Source organism: Rhipicephalus sanguineus, chromosome 4, assembly GCF_013339695.2.
Source record: "Rhipicephalus sanguineus isolate Rsan-2018 chromosome 4, BIME_Rsan_1.4, whole genome shotgun sequence".
NCBI lineage: Eukaryota > Metazoa > Arthropoda > Arachnida > Ixodida > Ixodidae > Rhipicephalus > Rhipicephalus sanguineus.
Window position 1 is genome coordinate 43628591 of NC_051179.1, and position 19156 is coordinate 43647746.

Here is a 19156-nt window from a genome sequence, read left to right on the forward strand (position 1 = left end):
ATTGTGTAATCTTGAAATGCAATTAGCTCACATTATTGTTCACAAAATTTCATATGTTCATCTTAGCCACAAAAAAATAGCATAGCTCCACAGTCCTATTTTTTACGAATTCAACGGTATAAAATTTATCAAAATTACCTTACAAAAACATAATGAAAAGATCCGTAAGGCTGGTCAAGTTGGCAAAAAATGTGAAGCTGAGAAAATCGCGTTTGAAGATTGACACGCACTGTATAAATTTCTAAAAGGAACCTTTAACCATAAATTTTATTCACATGTTCCCCATCTGTTTCCCTTCAAAACAAAACAGAAAGTGTCTTGTTCCACCCAAGGAATCATATCTAAAAAAATTTTCCAATGTGCAAGCATGATCAAAACCCCACCATGACAAGCGGCTGGGGGGTTCTGGAAAAGCCATGGGGTATGAGGCTCAAGCGACTGGCTGCTCATGTCTTTTCAGTCTTTAGGAAGAACCTTCTAGATGTTAGGCAGCGTTACCCTGGGTAATAGGTTGCTATGCTTGAGAGAATACCTTCAAAGTAGTCCAGGACTGTAATCTTCAGTTGCACCCGTTTTGTGTCTCCTTGCAAGAGTCTTTTTGTGTTGGTGCTCTTCAGATGAGTTGCATTTGCCTTGCGTAAACGCAGAGAGTCTTTTTCTAGGCTTCGTCGAACAAGGCAATCCCCAGCAATATAGCCCAAACTTGCAGCAATGGACTCGTTGGTTGCCCTTCTTCCTTGGTTGTAGATGGCAACAGCCTCAGCGGCAGCTCGCTTCACACTTTCCAGCGAAGCGTTCCCATTCTTTGAAGTTTGGGTCCAGATGACCGAATGAAGACTCTCACTCGCGTTCTGGGTCTTCCCTTCACAGCACCGTGCCAGCAGGCTCTCATCACTGAGCCTCGCAAAGACTGGCTCCAGAGCAGCCCCAACACAAGCCGGCAGGGCATTCTTGTGTGAAGGTGGACTCTCCCCATTGGCCAAGGCTCTATTGTACTTGCACCAAGAGCTAGCACCCTCGGGGCACTTTGAGTGCTTTGGTGCATCATCTGTCGATGTCATGTGCAGCAGTGTAGCTTCGACTGCCCTCTTCATAGCTGGCACGTCATTGATATTGCTCCTCAGGGCATATCCGTAGTAATTCGCGATCTTCTTGATCTTCTCTTGTGTGAGCTTTCCTCTACCCCCAAGAGACTCACCCTGAGCCTTCTTTTTGTCCACAAGGTTCCGTAAAGCTGCACCCATTCGCTTGTGGACATGGTTGATGCAGTCCTTTTTGTCTATTTGGATAAAGCCGTACACCTCGGCTTCGGACAAGGCATGAAAAGTGCGGCTGTCTCCATCAGAGAGCACAGTCGTGTAGCGCAGACCATGCTTGGCCCAGGACCTCTGAAACATGGTCAGCGCAGCCTCTACTTCCATGCGGCCAGAGTTGCATTCGATGTTTCGTTGGCACTCGTGGGTTGCCAGCCAGTCGGTGTACCCTTCGTCTTGCGGCTGTGGTCCCAGGGCACAGCCGAGACAAAAGTTTGAGTAAACAACATGGTCAATTACAAGGCCAGTGTAGAGCTCAATGATGCAGCCCACACCTATGTGTGAGCTCCGACCTCGCGTCATCCATGAGCCGTCGAACACAACATCGATGTTCCCTATGGGGTTCAGGAAGTCTGTATACAGCTCTTTTATTACTGCCACACTAGCAGCTTCACTTTCAGTCGTTGTGTTTTCGCAGGCTTTCACTAAACTTTTTAGGTGTTCCTGAAACGTCTTGTGGTGCAAGCCTCGGTGCGAAAGGTTCATACACGCACAAAAGTCCGAAAGGGCAGTAACACCTTTGCCTATCATCTGTATCCCCTTCATGGCCCTCATGTTGACTTCGAAGGAGTGATGGTGGCAGTTCCGCTCACTCTCGGAGAAGAAAATTGCTTCTTCTCGAAATCACAACTGCTGCAAGAAAAAATAAGCTTTACCGCAAGGCCGTACTCCTTGTCCGTTGCCTTCCTCACGCTGAGACTTTTTGCGTCGCATTTGTCGCACTTCGCTTGTGCAAAAAAGTTATTCAAAACTTTCATATCGACGAGCAAAAAATCGGTCCCGGCGTCACCGGTCTGGCACTCCGCGCTTACTCCAAGAAGGTCGAACTTGCGCTGGGTAGCCGACTTTCCAGACAGAACGGTCTTCGTTTGCGCCGATCTCTCAACTCGCTGCGCCTGCTCCGCCGTTGAGTAGTACGCGGCATCAACCCGAAGTGCTTCGCTAGTCGAACTTGGTCCCACGGTGTCGTCAGTTGAAGTTCCCGGCAGGTCCAAAGGGTCCGGCCGCGACTCCAACTCCGCTGCCGACGGTGCCCTTGTAGCCGGCGCCTTCTTGTTCCAAGCCCGTTTTTTACGGCTTCCAAAAGCTCGTTGCGTCGATGGTTTCAGACGAGAGTCTCCAGGCATCTCGATCGCGTGGAAAAACTACCGGCACAAAGTAGAGACACGGTCCGTCGAGAAACACGCACGATCGCAAAAGCAGGCGCACACAAACGGACAGCCACGGCGGAGAACCAAACACAAAGAAAAAAAAAATGACGTGTCGGTCGCGCCAGCCAATGGGAGACTCGGAAAGGCGCGCTTGAAAAGCGCGCCGCGTGAGAGCCAATCAGTGGCCTGGAAACGACCTTCAGAAAACCCGCGACGGCGGCCGTTCTGCTTGAGCGACGCCATTTTGAGATGGCGCAAAATGTGCACAAAGAAAACAGCTTCAAATCTAGCCCAAGATGGCGGCGCTCGGCCCGCTGCAACGCTCATGGCGCACGCGGGAAGTTCGAACAAATTTCGTCCTTTTGGGGACATTTTAGTGCTGCCGGGGTGCTTTGAAAGCCGATTTTATCGCGTTTCCCGACTGAATTTAGCGTTAGCAATTTGAGAGTAGGTGCTCAGAAGTACAAACGCCTCGAAAATAAGCTTTGCGAAAAATCGATTTTTTGACCATTTTTGACCGTTCCAAGACCCGCGTCTCCCCTTAACACGAATAAAATCCAAAAAATATATATATACATACTCTGGTGACGATGATGATGGTTGCGTTTTCTTGCGCCATCTATCGACTACGCCTAGAAGCTTACGCGCGCGCGCATTTTGAATACGTATTGGTTGAGGAAAGTGTGGGTGCGGCCCTTACGCGGATTTTTTTTTTTAGAATATGCACTTCAAAAAAACGGGGTGCGGCCCTTACACGCGTTTATACGGTATAGGAGGCATGCACCAGGGAGCACTTGTCTCTTATATAAACGCTCTCTTGTAAGCAGGGTACCATGTTCTCTCTTTCTGATCAGCACCTATTTCGATGTTAACACACTGGTGTCTCTTTTACCCAGTTGTCTCTTGCATCAGTCTCTCTTATAAAGGGGTTCAAATGTGTATGATTATTTTTAAAGAGAAAGATGGTTCACTGTACCACCTTAGCACTAACTGTGAAGGGCACAAGTTCAAAGAATCCTCAGCCATTGTCTTGCAGAGCAGATTTATATTCTCTTACAGTGACTTCATTTCAGTATAAACAAAGCCTGTAGATGACAACGAATTGTGTGCAGTTTTACAATACATTGTTGAACACAAAAACAGCGTTCACTTACGTCCTTGTAGTACTTTATATAGGTGATGGGGCCCTCTTTCGTGTCGAATGTCTGCTGCGGGTTCTTTGTCCAGTCAATGTCATCCACACGGTAGGTCTTGTTGTTGTATCTGCACAGTGACACAAAGCAGCAGAGTGAGCACAAAGCAGGTGAGAAGTAACGCTGCCAGAAGGTGTTGATTACTTCGTAGTGTGATGGGACAAGAAAGTCACCTGGTCATGACAATGCAGCCGACCACAGCCTTGACGGCTTCGTCCTTGTAGTTGCCGCGAGCGGTCTGCTGCAGCGAGCCGAGGAGGTGGAGAACGTTCTCCGTGCGAAGCACCTTGTGTACCGTGTCCACCACCATGAGGATGCCACCATCGTGCTGACCAACTGCGGTGGTCAGACCTTCCCAGATCTCCAGCCTGTGCAGAGTTGAGCCACAAGTTCCAGGTAAACACTCATGCCATGAAGAGAAGTATTCGAGAAGAAGTACCCGTCAGGCCGTGGACAGCACAGTAGCGTGAGGACAAGGCGAGGAGCAAACTTTCTCGCAGCACAACAGAACGGCATGTCTAGCATATTTCCATCATTTACATGCTTTTCCATAGGCTTGATGCACGAAAAGTCTGGTATCACCCCATGTACGGGTAATCACTAACTGAAACATGGTATCGTTTTTTTTTCTTACTATAATGAGTGCTATTAGCAATTGCTCGTGACAGTCTCATCAAGTCGCTGCAAGTCTGGCCGCTAAAGGTAACGTTGGCTCTGATGCAAGTGTTCGAGTCAGAATTATGCAGATATGACACAAACCATCGACACTGGAAACGAAAGTATGTGCATTACTTAGCCCTGAATTGTCGAATTTCAATTCATGAGTACTATGCTGCATGCCTTCCCACGTTTCATTCGTTCACGTAAAAAGAGGCAACAGACATTTTAAACTGCAGTTATTACTGAATAGTGCCCCAATTACATGCCATACTTGCCTCTGAAAAGAGGGCGAGCTTTGCTGACTTTGCGAGCCAACTGGCACAACAGAGAGCACGTCAGCATCGCGACTGGCATTGAGACATCATTGGGAGGCCCTCGTAAGCACTGTTTTGCCCCCTGAATAATCATTGCTCTAGGTGTGTAGTAGACCAAGCTATGGTCTACTACGCACAGCTACTCTCTAAACCAGTGCAATTTGTTGCTGCAGTGCTGACACGTACTGAAGCATCACTTACATGTCACAGCTAGTACCTATAGAAGTTCCTGTGGAACCACTTGATCTAACACTTACTGGTACAACTGGCACAACCGGGAGAGCCAAATTCACTTGTGTCATTGCCAGCTGAAGCCAGAGCTGTCTGTCCCACTCAGAGCTGTACTTCCATCACTCAAATCTACTGCCTATTTCCGGCTTTGTTCACTACCCTCAATGCACTGTTGTTTTCTCCAAGTGAACCCCTAAACTTTCCAGCATGGCACCCAAGTAACAACAGAGACTGCAAAAAGAAATGTAGGATGCTCGGAATCTGACCCATGACGGCTGATCGGCTTTGGGCCAGTAGCATTGAAGAACTGGCGCCGAATCTGAACAAACTGCATGCTCTCCAGGTTCCTGCACAAAGGAACAAAATATAGTAGTACGAGGAAAATTAATAATCGCAAGGCAGGACAAGGCCTACGTACATAACTGCAGTGCGAGAGCCCACTGCCATCCACCTACAACAATACAAAACATGGTCCCTTCACCTGCGCATCTGGGTGTTGAAGATTCTCAGCAGCTCTGGGTTGTTGGGGGCAAGCTCCTGGACATGCTTTACCGTGATGCGAATTTGGGCACCATCAGTGCGACGCTGAGAGTACAGCTCTGTCACCTGAAATTAAGTTGGCAATGACATACGCACAATGGCAACCCTCTCCCATGTTCTTATGCGATTGCCCCGATTTTGTGGGAAGCACTGAAGTTGCAATTATAGCATTAAATCTGTTGCAGAGACCACAAAAATAAAAGAGAAAGAAACAAAAGGTACAGTGACTGAAATACCATACAGTATTTACTTATCAGCAAAGAATCTGGCTCGAAAGTAGTACCTGCCAACATTAGAATTCATAAGTACAGGAGGCCAGCGCAGTAATTATTTTTCAACGTTCCAAGCTCACACCTTTCTGGGACACATACCCATCCACGAATACGACTTGACTTTAGCCACACAACACAGGCGGAAGTCAACTCTGAACGGCACAAATTTGCAAGCAACACACATAGGTGAACAACATTTGACTAATCAAGCCTGGGTGGAGGACAACTAAATCTCCAACTGAGAAGGTTCAGACAGATTTTTGCCAATTATGATCTCGCTCTGAAATTTCAGTAAGCTCTTTGAGAGCGCCAAAGGTAAGGTCAGAAGCCAATGAATGAAGCTTTAGCACAAACAGAATCTGGATTTTCATAAGGACAGACGAAACATTCGCAAAATCGTAGCCCGAATTTGCAACTTGAAGTCGGGAAATCTGAGCAGGTCCCCTTTAGTTTTTGCCACAAAGGACGTTGGACAAGTGCTGATAATGATAATCAGACCAATTCGTTCTTCGATAAACATTTCCCGTGAAAGCAAAATTTTGCACACCCAAACAAACGCACTATGGAGGCCATTATAAAATAAGTGGAACAGGAGAGGAGTATCATCCGTGTGCCAATTCTACGGTCTTACCTTATGCTCCAGCCGAGTTGCACTCTTCAAATCGGACATGCCATCAAAGATGTAGCTCCCGCCGAAACGGTCCCGGTGGTCTCGCAAGAGAGCACTTCGCAAACGGGACGACTCAATGTTCGGCGCAAACTCCACGTGGTACTGCTGGATGGCCCAGTTGGGCATTGTGAGCAGACGGAAGTAGTTTGACATCAGTTTGACAGGGTTCCCAGTCGTACCTGAAAACGATTAGAAACATCAGAATTGCCTCCGGACAGCAGCAGAAAGAACTGTCTGTGCTTGCATCACTTGGAGATGACTATTTTCCTCAACCAGACTCACTCGGACTCAGACTCACCAAAATTTTCCTCAGCAGGACTCACTTGGACTCAAACTCACCAAAATATTACTCACCCGGACTCACTCGGACTCCATTCACCGCCCAATCTGAGTCTGAGTGAGTCGACTCATGAGCGAGTTTGCCTACCTGTGAACACAAGTGTACTGCGGAAAGTGACTGAAGCAATACGCACGCAATCAGAAAATTGTTAAACCGATATTCTCAGTATTTTCTTTTCACGGTGCTGCTAGCGCTATTTTTCCCAAGATTTATGGCCGTGCCCATATAATCAGGAGGATTGCTCAAAATTCGGGAGTCTCCTGGGCAAATTGGGTGAGTTGAAAAAATATATGGACTTGCTGCCAGGCAGCTAGGCATTTTAGGACTAGAAAAGGAACGAGAGAGATAAGAGAAAAAGACAACGGAGTAGAGGTGACAGCTTTCCCTGTCCAACGCCTTCTCCTCCCCCTTAGTTCCTTTATTTTGCTTTATCGTGCTGAAATGCACTATACAGTGGAACTTCGATTATACGTCCCCCGGTCCTGCGACGACCCGCGTTTTACAACGAATTGGCTTGGTCCCGGCAAAACCCCCATAGAAATAATGTATTAAAAACCTCAATTGTACGACGCAATTTTACGCTGGCCCCGCCTCGTACGACGCTTCGCTGGACTGTCCGAGAAAAAAAAAGACCTACGATGATGCGGGCTGGCACGCAAACACACTGCGGCCGGGCGAAAAAAGTCGGGAAACCGAGGAACCGAGTTTGTATCCGCGCTGCCACCACAGGGCCTCTTCAATTTTTCGACACGCGGTCGGCCATAGCTAGCCAGAGCCAACGTTGGCCGGAGCCAGCCGGAGCGCATTCGTTTTGTCGCATTGCACTGCGCACTTCCGTTGTCGCCTTTTTTTTTTCTCTCTCTTCTTTTGGGTGGTTTTGTAGTGACCGTTGTGAGCAGATAACATGGCAGATAATTCTGAGCTCGCTTTCTAGTATGCGATAACTTTCACTAGATTTCGTGTCGTTATACCGGACGTGTTGAACGGCGATTGTTGAGCCAATGTTTGCGACAGCCGCGGGAACCGGAGCTCGCCGCTGTCTAGCTACCAGAGGGCTCGGGCGTTTCAGCCGCTCGCGATTGGTCGAAGCTTGCAAATCGAATAGGCCTACTGCCGTGCTGCCATTCAGCTACAGCCATTCCTTCACGTGTTTGCCTCATCGGTTGGTTGTGCTGCGCCGCAGCTGCTGTGTCCACGTGCAAAATTGTCTGTGTTTGGACATTGATGTGCGAGGAAGCTTTCGAATTCTTGGTTGCGAGTGCTGCGTCTCACAATGTCGCGAAACCGAAAACCTCTGACGCTCGAAGAAAAGCTTCGCATAATCGAAGAGGAGGAGAAGCGGAACGGAGCAACAAGGGCCAGCATTGCCCGCGACCTGAACATTCCCGAGTCGTCGCTGAAAACGATCCTCGCGAAGAAGGACAGCATCCTACTAAATGCGGCAAAGTTCGGCCTGAACAGGAAGGCCGCGAAAGATGGCAATTATGCTGCCATGGAGAAGGCCCTCGTTGAGTGGTTGCGTCAGGCCCGCAGTTCAGGAATTGCCGTGGATGGCGCAATTTTGAAGGAGAAGGCTGAGACAGTTGCATTGCGCTGCGGCATTGACAACTTTAAAGGCTCCAATGGCTGGTTGGATCGCTTTAAAAAACGCAGTAGAGTTGTGTACAGCCGCTGCTGTGGAGAGAGCGCGTCAGTTAGCTCCGACACTGTAGAAAAGTGGACTGCATTGCTGCCGGAATTGATACAGGAATACAAGCCGTCCGACGTGTTCAACACGGACAAAACTGGATTATTTTATAATATGCAGCCAGAACAGACATTGGCATTCAAAGGAGAGAGCTGTCACGGGGGTAAGCGAAGCAAAGAGCGTCTTACCGTATTGCTTTGCGCTAATGAAAACTGCTCTGAAAAGCTTCCTGCCCTCGTGATCGGCAAGTTTGAGAAGCCGCGATGCTTCAAGAATTTGAAAAGGCTGCCGTGCCAATACATGCTTAACCAGAAAGTCTGGATGACGGCTGCTATGTTTTCTACATACCTGCAGCAGCTGGATTAGAAATTGGGGCCAAGAACAGAAAGATTCTTCTTCTGCTTGACAATGCGCCATGCCATCCATCAGATATGTTGCATTTGGGAAATGTGAAAGTTGTATTTCTGCCCCCCAATTGCACAAGCCAGCTGCAGCCACTTGACGCTGGCGTCATCAAGTGCATGAAACAGAAATATTGGAAGTTTCTGGTGCAGCGTCGGCTGGCGGGCATGGAACGCAACGGTTGGATAAGAAGCTTTCTGTGCTTGATGCAATGCACTACATTGCTAGTGCATGGGACGCAGTCATGCCAGAAACCATCGCCAACTCCTCCAGGCACTGCGGCTTTAATAGAAGTGGTGCTTGTTCTACCAGTGAAGCTGCAGTGCCTGTTGACAACGAACCAGAGTTCTGCAGCCTGGAGCTGCATGGATCTTTTGCGGACTATGTTGGTGCCGACAACGACGTTGCAGTCTGCAGTGAAGTGTCGCTGGATGACATTATCGAAACTGTGCGTCCCGACACTGCGGGAACTTCCGACGAGGAAGAGATGGACGACGCTGCAGAGGCTAGCGCGTCTGTTCCGACTTACGCGGACGTGTTGTGCTACGTCGACCACATTCGGCGGTTTGCTTGCGCACGCGACGAGATCGGCGACATGCTGCCAGATGTTGCAGCTATCGAAAGAAAGCTGATGCGTCGTGGCTGGGCAAACTCTCAGAAGAAAATCACAGATTTTTTTTAAAAGGTGAGAAATAAAGGTTCGTTCACACCTCCGATAAAATGCGTGGTTGTCATTTTTTCAATTAATTTAATCTACGTTCCTCGGAGCAGCGTAGGTTTGTGCCGCGGACTTTCTTAGGCATTATGTGCCCGCTGTTGTGGGGCAACAATGACCGTCACTGCCTATAATCTCGGTTTTTCGATTATACGACGCCCGGATTATACGACGATTTTGCGCGGTCCCCTGAAAGTCGTATAATCGAAGTTCCACTGTAGTCAACAGATACACTGTTTCCCCACACAGACACCCACCTTTCTTGTCTGTGATGCGCTGGGGACGAGTTGCGAGAATAGCGATTTCATCGCGGCGGCCGCGACGGGCACCCCGGCCAGCAGTGTCCCCACCGGCCAAGCTCATGGCGCCCATCTGTTGGACAGGCGGTTGCACTGGGGCAACCTCCCCAGGCCTGGCGATCGCTCCCGCGGGACGGTGGGCGGCCCTTCCAGTTGGGGGCATCTGCGGTGGCGCCTGCTGCGGGGGAGGACGACCGGCCATGCCACTGGGCGGCTGCTGGTAAGCTGGCTGCTGCTGATACCCCGGCTGTTGCTGGTACTGCTGCGGTGGCTGCTGGTACTGTTGGGGCGGCTGCTGGTACTGTTGCGGTGGCTGCTGGTATCCTTGTGGCGGCTAATAAGTACAATTCGAGAAACGAATTGGCCTAATTTCCTTTCCACAAATGGAAAATTTTTTGCAACAAGCCGTGGGATACGGTTTGTAGAGAGAAATTTTCAAGCAACAAATCGCACAGCGACAAGCAGTGTTGCGATTTGTTGTGCGATAAGCTTGATCTTTTTCTTAATCTCTTGTCCATGCAGGAGATGGAAAAGAAAAAAAAGGGCTTTTGCAAAAGCCAACTGTACTCTTATCAGAAAATATTCAATTTGACTTATCTTTGGTTTCTATTCAAATTTGCTTAGAAGTTCCAAGTTTTATATTCACACAACCCTAAAATAAAGTCAGATTGTGTGGAGCCCATCCGATAAAAAAAAATAAAATATCCAACAAGAGAAGCATTAGGGATTCTTCACTTGATAGTATATGCATGCAAGGCCACTATTAACATACTGCAAATAATACATCGTGAATGATCTGCCCTATGTTTGCTCAGCAACTAGTGCCTGTACACAACCATGGCACTCCTGCAGCAAAATCTGTGAGGACAGTTACCACATGCATCAGCCTTCATTTTTAAGACTCCTTGAAGTACTGCTCAGAGTACAGATATTGAAAAATATCATACATTCAGAATGAAAATTTCAAACCCTCATCCACCCTCATCAAAAACTATCCATATAGTCGGAGGCAACTTAGGGAATCTGCAGAACTTCCTCTTCAAAGACGGATGCACACAAGCGTGCACCACTCTCTGTGCACTCCAGACTGACATCATAAGCCGGATGGCTGGTAACTCCACCTTCCGGGAACACTGCTGAGCGCATGAGCTTATATCATGGATGCACTTGGCTGCCACACTTCATGACATAACTTCTACCGAACTGAAAGACTTATTTCAACAGCAATATCTGCATGCATCTGCTTCTTCAGAGCTTTATGCTTTCGTGTTTATCAACACGTTGCATCATATTGAAGTACTGATACAATGGCTAAGCAAGTAACATTGCACATTCTAAGGCCAATCAAACAATTAAGTTACTAGCACATAACAAATAAGGCCATGCCCACCTGAGACGGCCCAGCACCTTCAAAGCCAGGCCTCCGCATTGCAGATTCCTGTTGCGGCGGGGCTGTGGAGCCGCGAGATTTGCCTCGCGACCGGCCTCTTGCTCGTCCCGTAGGTTGGTCCGCCATGTCTGCAAACGGCCAGCACAATACGCCACAGTGATGATGACATGCAAGCGTATGGAAATTGCAATGCCACACACACACAGCAGAATGGCTGGCACTATATATACAACACCAAACAAACAATTCTAACTACTCAGACCCTAACGCATGCATACTGAACTACTACACGCTCAAATTAGGCAAATAGTGATTACACATCCCACCGCTGCTTAAAGGGCCAGGAAACAACCCCGCAATCCAAAATGTGTGATGAAGCGATAATTGTGCAGTTGTACGGTGTGAACATACTGCCACAAGAATTTTGTGCTTAAATGCTGAGATGAGGAAGTTACAGGGTATAGAGCATCCCGCTTCAGCTGGTTTCGGTTTCTCGCTCGGCCTTCCCACCCTTCTCGGCAGCCAAGAGGAAGGAATATTTAGGAGGCGAAACTCCCGTTAGAACGGGTGCCGGTGGGCGTCCAAGTAACGTCAGAAAAAATACCAAAATAACATGCGCCGATGGAGGCACGAAGCCGCAACCGCCAAAGAGAGAGAGAAAAAAAAGCACTATACTAGCCGGGCGCGACCAGGCAAGCACGCCCACGCGCATTCTCTTTTAGCAGCGCTTGTGAGCAGACAACGGCGATGTTTGCTTCAGCAGGCGCGCAATTTTTTTTTTTTTTGGATTGCCTTCTCAGTAACCTTTCTTTTTATGTAGCGGCCGTGGCTGTAATAACGCTGCTGTGCACAATATGCTCTTCATAGGCATTTGCGAGCCTAAGATGGGACACTAGTATTTTCTTGAAACCTGCACAAGCGGGCACAAGCCTTGCAGGCAAAAGGTGGAGCAAAGAACCGAACGCGCTCAGAGGCCATGCTCTAGAGCTGTGCACGGGCCGTATTTCTGAGCCCGAGACCGGCCCGGGCCCGCTGACTTTGTCAAAGGCCCGCCCGAGCCCGGCGGCAAAGGGCTGCGAGCCCGCCCGGCCCGGCCCGACGTACGAAAACACAATCCCGGGCCCGGCCCGGCCCGGCTTTTTGAAGGTTCGCTGCGAAAACAAAACGTCGTTTTCCGGTAATATGGCATTTTATTGAGCATATGGAATATGATCAAACGACACGCGACGAACAGTCTCTATTACACAGATTACAAATTACAAGTAGACGGCCTCATGCCAGCAACAATGGAGTTCACTCGGCAAAGCCGTCACGTGTATGGGGTATGCCCATGCAAGCGTCAGCTTACACGAAGGCGATCTACTTCGGGTCGTTCGTCGCTGTCGCGTGCATTTTCACTCATATGGGATTTGGCCTTAAATCTAACGCGAACGGTCGCTTGGCGCCGTCACTAGTTCAGGTGGTGTTAATCCTCTGTTTGTCGGAGTGCAACAGAAGCAGTGCTTCACGTGCTCCCCTTTTGTTTAAAGTAGCGAATGGAAAGGAAAAGCGGTAAAGGACGGTCGCGGAAAAGGCGCTGTATGCGTGCTGGGAAACAATTCCCGCTCATTCTCTATATTTCGGGCTTGAATCGGGCTTTGCGCCGGGCCCGAGCCCGGCCCGATAAAACTCCAAGTAGTCCAAGCCCGGCCCGGGCCCGAGGTGAGAATACGTCGGCCCGCCCGAGCCCGGCCCGCGGGCCGGGTCGGGCTCGGGCTTTCGGGCTACCCGGAGCCCGTGCACACCTCTACCATGCTCCGTGACTGCGGCAGAGAGGAAGCAAAGCGTGTGGCCGGTTCCCTTGGAAACCGAAACGGCAGCAATTCCCTGGCGTGTCACCAGACACCGCCAGCATGAAGTGGCTGCCCGGCAGTTTGACGTTATCTGGTCGCCTCAAGCAGCAGAGTTGCACCTCCTAAATGTTCCTTGCTCCGTGGGGTAGGCGTAGCCCGCTGCCATCACTACGCCCACTCCGTCAACGTACTGTCAGCAATTACGTCATCAGACGCAGCCAACTGAGCAAGGGTTCCTCCACATGTCGCTTGGGTGAGAGCGGTGCTAGGGTCTCCCTAGCGGCGCGGTGAGAAGTGCAGTAAATGCACGGCCAAAATTGCATCACAGCAGGGCCACGGCACCATTTCATAGAGCAGAGGACCAGCCAACGAAGTCGGTGCAACGTAGTGTTACCCATGGGAAAGATTTCGTCACGTCACGTACGAGGAGGATTGGACAGACGCTGGAGAAGGGCGCGGAAATTGTTCTTCAAAATGGAGCGTCTGCGTGACGCACAGCTGTGACATTCATAAAATGTGATCGCCGCGGCTGTCTGCATAAACTGGCGAGCTTGTTTGGGAGATGTAAAAAAAAGTCTGATCCTGTTTATGGGCCCTTTAAAGGAATACTGAACAAAAATAGGAAGAAAATGACGAAAGCATCGAAATTCCACTTGGAAGATGAGACTGTTCCGATAAAGTTTATTTTACATATTTCTGAATAGTTGGCTATATTTTTGGAGGATTGTCAGTGCGCGCAGGGCCGCACATCGATGGCTGTGACATCAAATGTCCCCACGAGAGATGCAGGGTGCACGTTTTCCTGTCCTCTACTTCCCTTTCTCCACCCCTCATTTACATTCCACTGTCCTTCCATAAAGGCGCTGAGATGTACCCTCACCCCTTAGGGGATTTATCCCAGCTGGAAGCATTGTTCGCTGCCGGTGCCGACCGGTTGTAGTGGTTCTAGGAACCGTAGTGGGAGTGAAGCGGATTGAGACGCTGGCAAGGTTAGCATGCCCTTTCCTGGGGGACGTTAAAATGTCATCAAACATCACCTCCACAAGTTCACAGCGTGGCTTGTGCAGTTCATGAAAAACTCAATATTCATTATTTTTCGCTAGTTTCTGCCTGAAATGAAGGTTGTGTCTACTGATTTCAGCACCCAATCTTTCAATTTTGCTGAAAATTTTGGCGGCAAAAATTTCGTTCAGGGTCCCTTTAACCATTTTGTGGCAGGCATTCTGATACGTTACTCATTGTTCCCAAGGCAATTCGTGGTGATAGAGGTTAGGGGTGATACTTTTATGGCAAAGTATTTTGCACTGAAGCTTTACTACACCATTTAGTTTTAAAATCTATCAGCCAGTTTAACAACCAAGGCAATGCAAAGCCTATCCACAGGCTTTCTCGTTTATGCGCATCTTTCTTTAAACAGCATGGCCAATTCCCCTTGTTTTCACGAGCCAGTTTTCTAAGACAACGCTACCATGTGTGTTTTAGTATCTGCCCCTCCTAGTGATGTGCATTATCTCAGTAAACACTCTTCCCAGGTTATGATGGTATTTTGGTCGCTCAAGCAATAATTTGTGATGTCCAACTCAGCAAAATAAAGATGTAGCCATTTAAGCTATATTCACACAACAGACCAAATGCATACCTGCCAAGTTTGGAGAAACGGAATCCGGGAGATCTACTCAACGGAGGGGGGGGGGGGGGTTACTGCGATAGCAATTATATGGACAATGTCAGCGGGATTTTGCGGTCGCCGCTGATCTGTACAGAGTCCAAACCGATAACATCGCTTACGCATCGTCTGTTTCACGTGCGAGTAAATGCGCGCTAGCGCTAGGGACGAACGCGGTTGAAGCAGAGATGAAACGACCCGGCCGTCACCGTCGCGCGAAGGGCACATGCGATAACATCGCTCCGCGTGCGAGGCCTGTCGTCGCTTGCTTACCAGTTATTTCGTCGGGCTAGGGACCATAAGGGGCGCCGTTGAGACGGGGACGGTTGCAAGCGCTGGCGAACACGCTATCTCGACAGACATCGGTAACGGCTACCCTTTTAAGTTCTGGGCTCTCCACTTAAAGCAGTAGTGACACAAAATTTTGAAGGCGAGATAACTTGTGGGATAGGTTTGTGTGTAAACAAACGCATCATCTACGAAATATTAACGGCTGATATAACCTATAACACATTTAGGATCAATTTTTAAATTGCGCGTAGCGCATCTGTACGAGAAACGTCCCATCTCGCGTCACCGTGACGCACGGGGCGCGCAATGCACTGGACGCGCGGGGCAAAACTGGATTTCCGGGAGATTTTCCTATGACCCGTACAACCGGGAGAAACGTTCAAAATCCGGGAGTCTCCCGGGTAATCCGGGAGACTTGGCAGGTATGCAAATGGTAATCAGTCGTGTGACCGTATCACGTGACTGCACATCACCCGTCCCTGCGGCAGTCTTTTGGTCTGGGTAAACAATTTGCAAAACAACTAAGACACAAAGCACAGTTGAGATCTTCAGTAAGAAATACTAGAATTCGCCAATCTTGTGAATGCTAGCTGCTCAGTGATACAACCACGTCGTTGTCAAGCGACTAATTTGTCCGCAATCACGCCAATGGCTTGAATACACCTTTATCAGTTGGTGTGCCTTGACAAGGTTCGAATGTCCTGTAAACACCACTATGTCCTGTAACTGCCTTTCAGCTCAACAGCAGTTGAAATGAAAACTAATAACATATGAACAGAATGCACACGTGTAGTCAGAATTTACACTACAACACCCTTTCGGATGGGCAGACTGTCACCCCTGTTAGATGGAGAACAGGATAAAAGCACCGTGAAGTTGTGTAGAAACTCGAAGATGGGCCATTTCACGTTGAATGCAACACGTGGGAACCAATGACAACGAACAACAATAGATAATGCCACTGGTGCAGAGCACAGTAAGAGCACTCAACGGGCATAGCTGGAATAATAGCTGTGCAAAACAAAAATGCTGACCTTTTCATTTTGCACTAACTACTTTTGTTAATACCGTGCACTTGGACAGAGCCACACAAAACGAAGCAAGTTAAGGTTGCTGCTAATAACAGCTGCATTTTCTTGTGCGACACCCTCCATGTGAATCATGCAGGACACTCAACAGCACTGAACACTTCCCGTTGCAGGGTGATGCATCAAGGCCAAACACTATATGCACCAAAATCCACGCCATGGAGATGCTGTCGCTCACCAAACCAAACCCCACTTACGCAACAGCTTGGGCAACGAATCTCTAGTATTGCTGGCATAAGTGTGCCTACTCTACTGAAACTGGCATAATTCCAGCATTATCCAGTAACGCAATAAGTTTTGTTGTACAAAGCGACGTCATATATTTCTGCAAGTCCTGAATTAAATTTTTTTTCTTGTCTTCCAACGTGCATGAACATTTGGTTATATGCTTTTTCTGTTCAGTGCCGGCGGCCTGTCACTCGCATACCTCCTGTTCAGCTTCTTGCTATTGGCTAGATTAGCAAAACCGAGCTGTTAATCAAGCTATCTGTCCACTTTTGTCGCTTTCTGCATCGCTCGTCGCCACCGTGCAGGTTTTTACACATATGGTGTTTGCCCATTACGACATTGTTTTCAAACACTTCATGTTAAGACTTCCTGTACCTGCAAACTTTACTGACTACTACATAGAGAACAGTTAAATGTCATGTAAGACTACTTAAGTAAGCTCAATGTGTGACTGCATCATCATTCCTTTTAAATCCAAAAGTAAAGAGTCCCGCTCAAAGGCAGCAGCAGTAGTCGTGGGGATGAAAGTGAAATGCAAAACCGTGCAGAGTGGCTCTGCCACATTTCTTATTGCCCCATTATGTGAGTGTTGTGCAAGACTCACTTCTCCCAGCAACAGAACACTGCATTTTACCAGCACCAACTGAACACTGCATCATTTCCAGTTTGCTCAGGCACAAATGTGGCAAGTTTGAAAACCTTCTTAGAACAGTCAAGAGATTCATCTGTGCAATCTGAAACTGCATTTTGCATGAACATTTGTCCAGCGCAGAGCAAAATCGTGTTGTATCGTGCAATGTTAGCTCTGTCCATACTTAATTTCAGGTGCTTACTGCGCCAACGTTTGACGCACCTGGTACACTTATGTCTGCCCGTTTGCATTGCGACGTTTGAAGACGATGACAAATAACATTGATTTGTCAATGTCTTCTGGCAACTTTGAAACATCACAGTGATTGCGGAAGGGCATTTAGGCCACCTTAGTACGCAACTACATAGGCGAGTACAAGATTTGAAGCAGCGTCTTTGTTGAAAATCTTGTGATGGCACAGACGCGCAGCCGACCCTAAAAACACGTGCTCCTCCTTTAGTGCTTACATAATACGCCGTAAAATACCACGGCCTTCAGCGCCGCGCCCGACGAAAATCAATTTGGAAAACGAGAACGACACAAAGGCTTCGCATTTTTCGCAGCAACGCCGCACGTGCAGAACGCGAGCAGCTCCGTCAACGAGGCACGATAAACAAAGCGCGCGTTTTTCACGCGCGGCAACAAATCAGCGCCGCGGAGGCTAACTACAAAAACGATGAAAAAACAAAAAAGAAGCGCCAACGTGCATAAAGAATGGCTGAAATAAGTTACTTAAGACAGCACAACGACGTTTCAACAGCTCAAGGGAGATGACACAGCTTAATTTTTATACCATACTAGAAAAAAATACCGAGCGCGAACAAAATGGTGACCCAATGTGGTCACCATGCTTGTTTTTGCCGATTGAAGGAACAGCACGAGTGACTTCGATGCTTCGCAAATAAGCAGCATACTCTACATCCTGCGAGGTGGCTATCGAAGTACACCAGAATATTGATGCGTCGGCTGCCGAAAGGCGAGAATTCAGAAAGCTATTCGACGCCTTGGCTACAGCGGTTGAGAAAACTGAACGCTTAGGCCTAGCAACAGCAGTGCTACCTCCATGTGGAATCGTGTGCAATGGAATGGCGGCAACTGGTCACAATACTGTATAGCTTTCTCCCGTAAATAAAACGGTAACAAGCCAGCGTGCGGCAGGAAAATTACTACTGCCTGCTTAAATACGCAGAAATGTGGCGGCGTCTTGAGGCACGAAGCCAGCGTGAAGCAAGGTTCGGAGTCGTGTCAAAACGCGTCGGCACGGGGTCACAGCATCGTTCTTTCAACGTGCATACGCATTCTAGGAAAATTAAGAAACAAGCGTGTTAAGGCATACGCAGCACCCGTGAGAAGTTGAACATAAGTTCTTTGAATTACGTCGTAACGACGCATTTATCCCGGATAGAGCATGCACAGGGCGGGAGACGCAGACATCGCGGTGCTACCACAGGAGCAGGGTCGCAATTTAATTCACTGCGCAAAAATTTCAGCAACTGTCCCTAGAATACTGCACTACCGACTTTGACCAACAACGCATTGCGTCCTTCGCAAACTAATTTTACCTGTGAACCACCTGTGAACAGCTTTGTAAAGTTATAAAGACGTAAAGCAAGCGCCACTAACACAACTTATCGGGCTATGCAACGAACTACCTATTGCACAAAATTGCAGTTAAAGAAAAAAGAAAAGCAGCCGCAACACCTAACTGTAAAACCTTAGCAGCCGTGCACAGCATTTCTAAACAATGAGCACAAAACAAATACGCACCTCTTCAAGTCTGCAAAGGAGAACACAACCTTGTTGAGCAATATTGGAAGCAGCCTACAATGTTATAAGATACACAAATGGTCCTGTGTAAGTATATTGCAGACAGAATTAGCTACATTAACGCAACTGGCGCAATTTAGCATGCAATGCAAACTACACTTGACATGCTGTGCTCACGCCGAACGAGTGAGAAAAAACGCGTGAAAGAGCGGGATCTACTACAAGACTGATTGCAACAGTCGACTAAGTGAAGCCGTATTCAGCGTAGAGGGCGCGCGCGAGCACTCTACTTCGCCACAACGTAGCTACAGAACATTCACCGCGTAATCCAGGTGTTTACTTTCCGAACAGGCGGGAAATACGACGCTGAATGTAATGACACCAATCTCTCAAATATAATACTGCTCTTCGTCTTGCGTAGATATTGCCACGCGTTGTTTATTTACCTTTTTTGTCCGTTCTTCGTTTTCATCGCA

The 19156-nt window shown here is 48.3% G+C and overlaps 1 protein-coding gene across 1 annotated transcript in view; it reads right to left on the reverse strand.

Moving 5' to 3' along the window:
- LOC119389861 (piwi-like protein 1) overlaps nucleotides 1-18900 on the reverse strand; it is a 31615-nt gene extending 12715 nt beyond the window's left edge. The window contains exons 1-8 of the mRNA XM_037657266.2: nucleotides 18681-18900; nucleotides 11178-11305; nucleotides 9746-10121; nucleotides 6306-6523; nucleotides 5344-5468; nucleotides 5129-5209; nucleotides 3831-4025; nucleotides 3619-3727 (exon numbers count right to left, since the gene is read on the reverse strand). Of these exons, the coding sequence (XP_037513194.1) occupies nucleotides 3619-3727; nucleotides 3831-4025; nucleotides 5129-5209; nucleotides 5344-5468; nucleotides 6306-6523; nucleotides 9746-10121; nucleotides 11178-11303 (1230 nt within the window). The 5' untranslated portion in view covers nucleotides 11304-11305; nucleotides 18681-18900. The remainder of the gene's footprint in view (nucleotides 1-3618; nucleotides 3728-3830; nucleotides 4026-5128; nucleotides 5210-5343; nucleotides 5469-6305; nucleotides 6524-9745; nucleotides 10122-11177; nucleotides 11306-18680) is intronic.
- Between the last annotated feature and the right edge of the window lie 256 nt (nucleotides 18901-19156).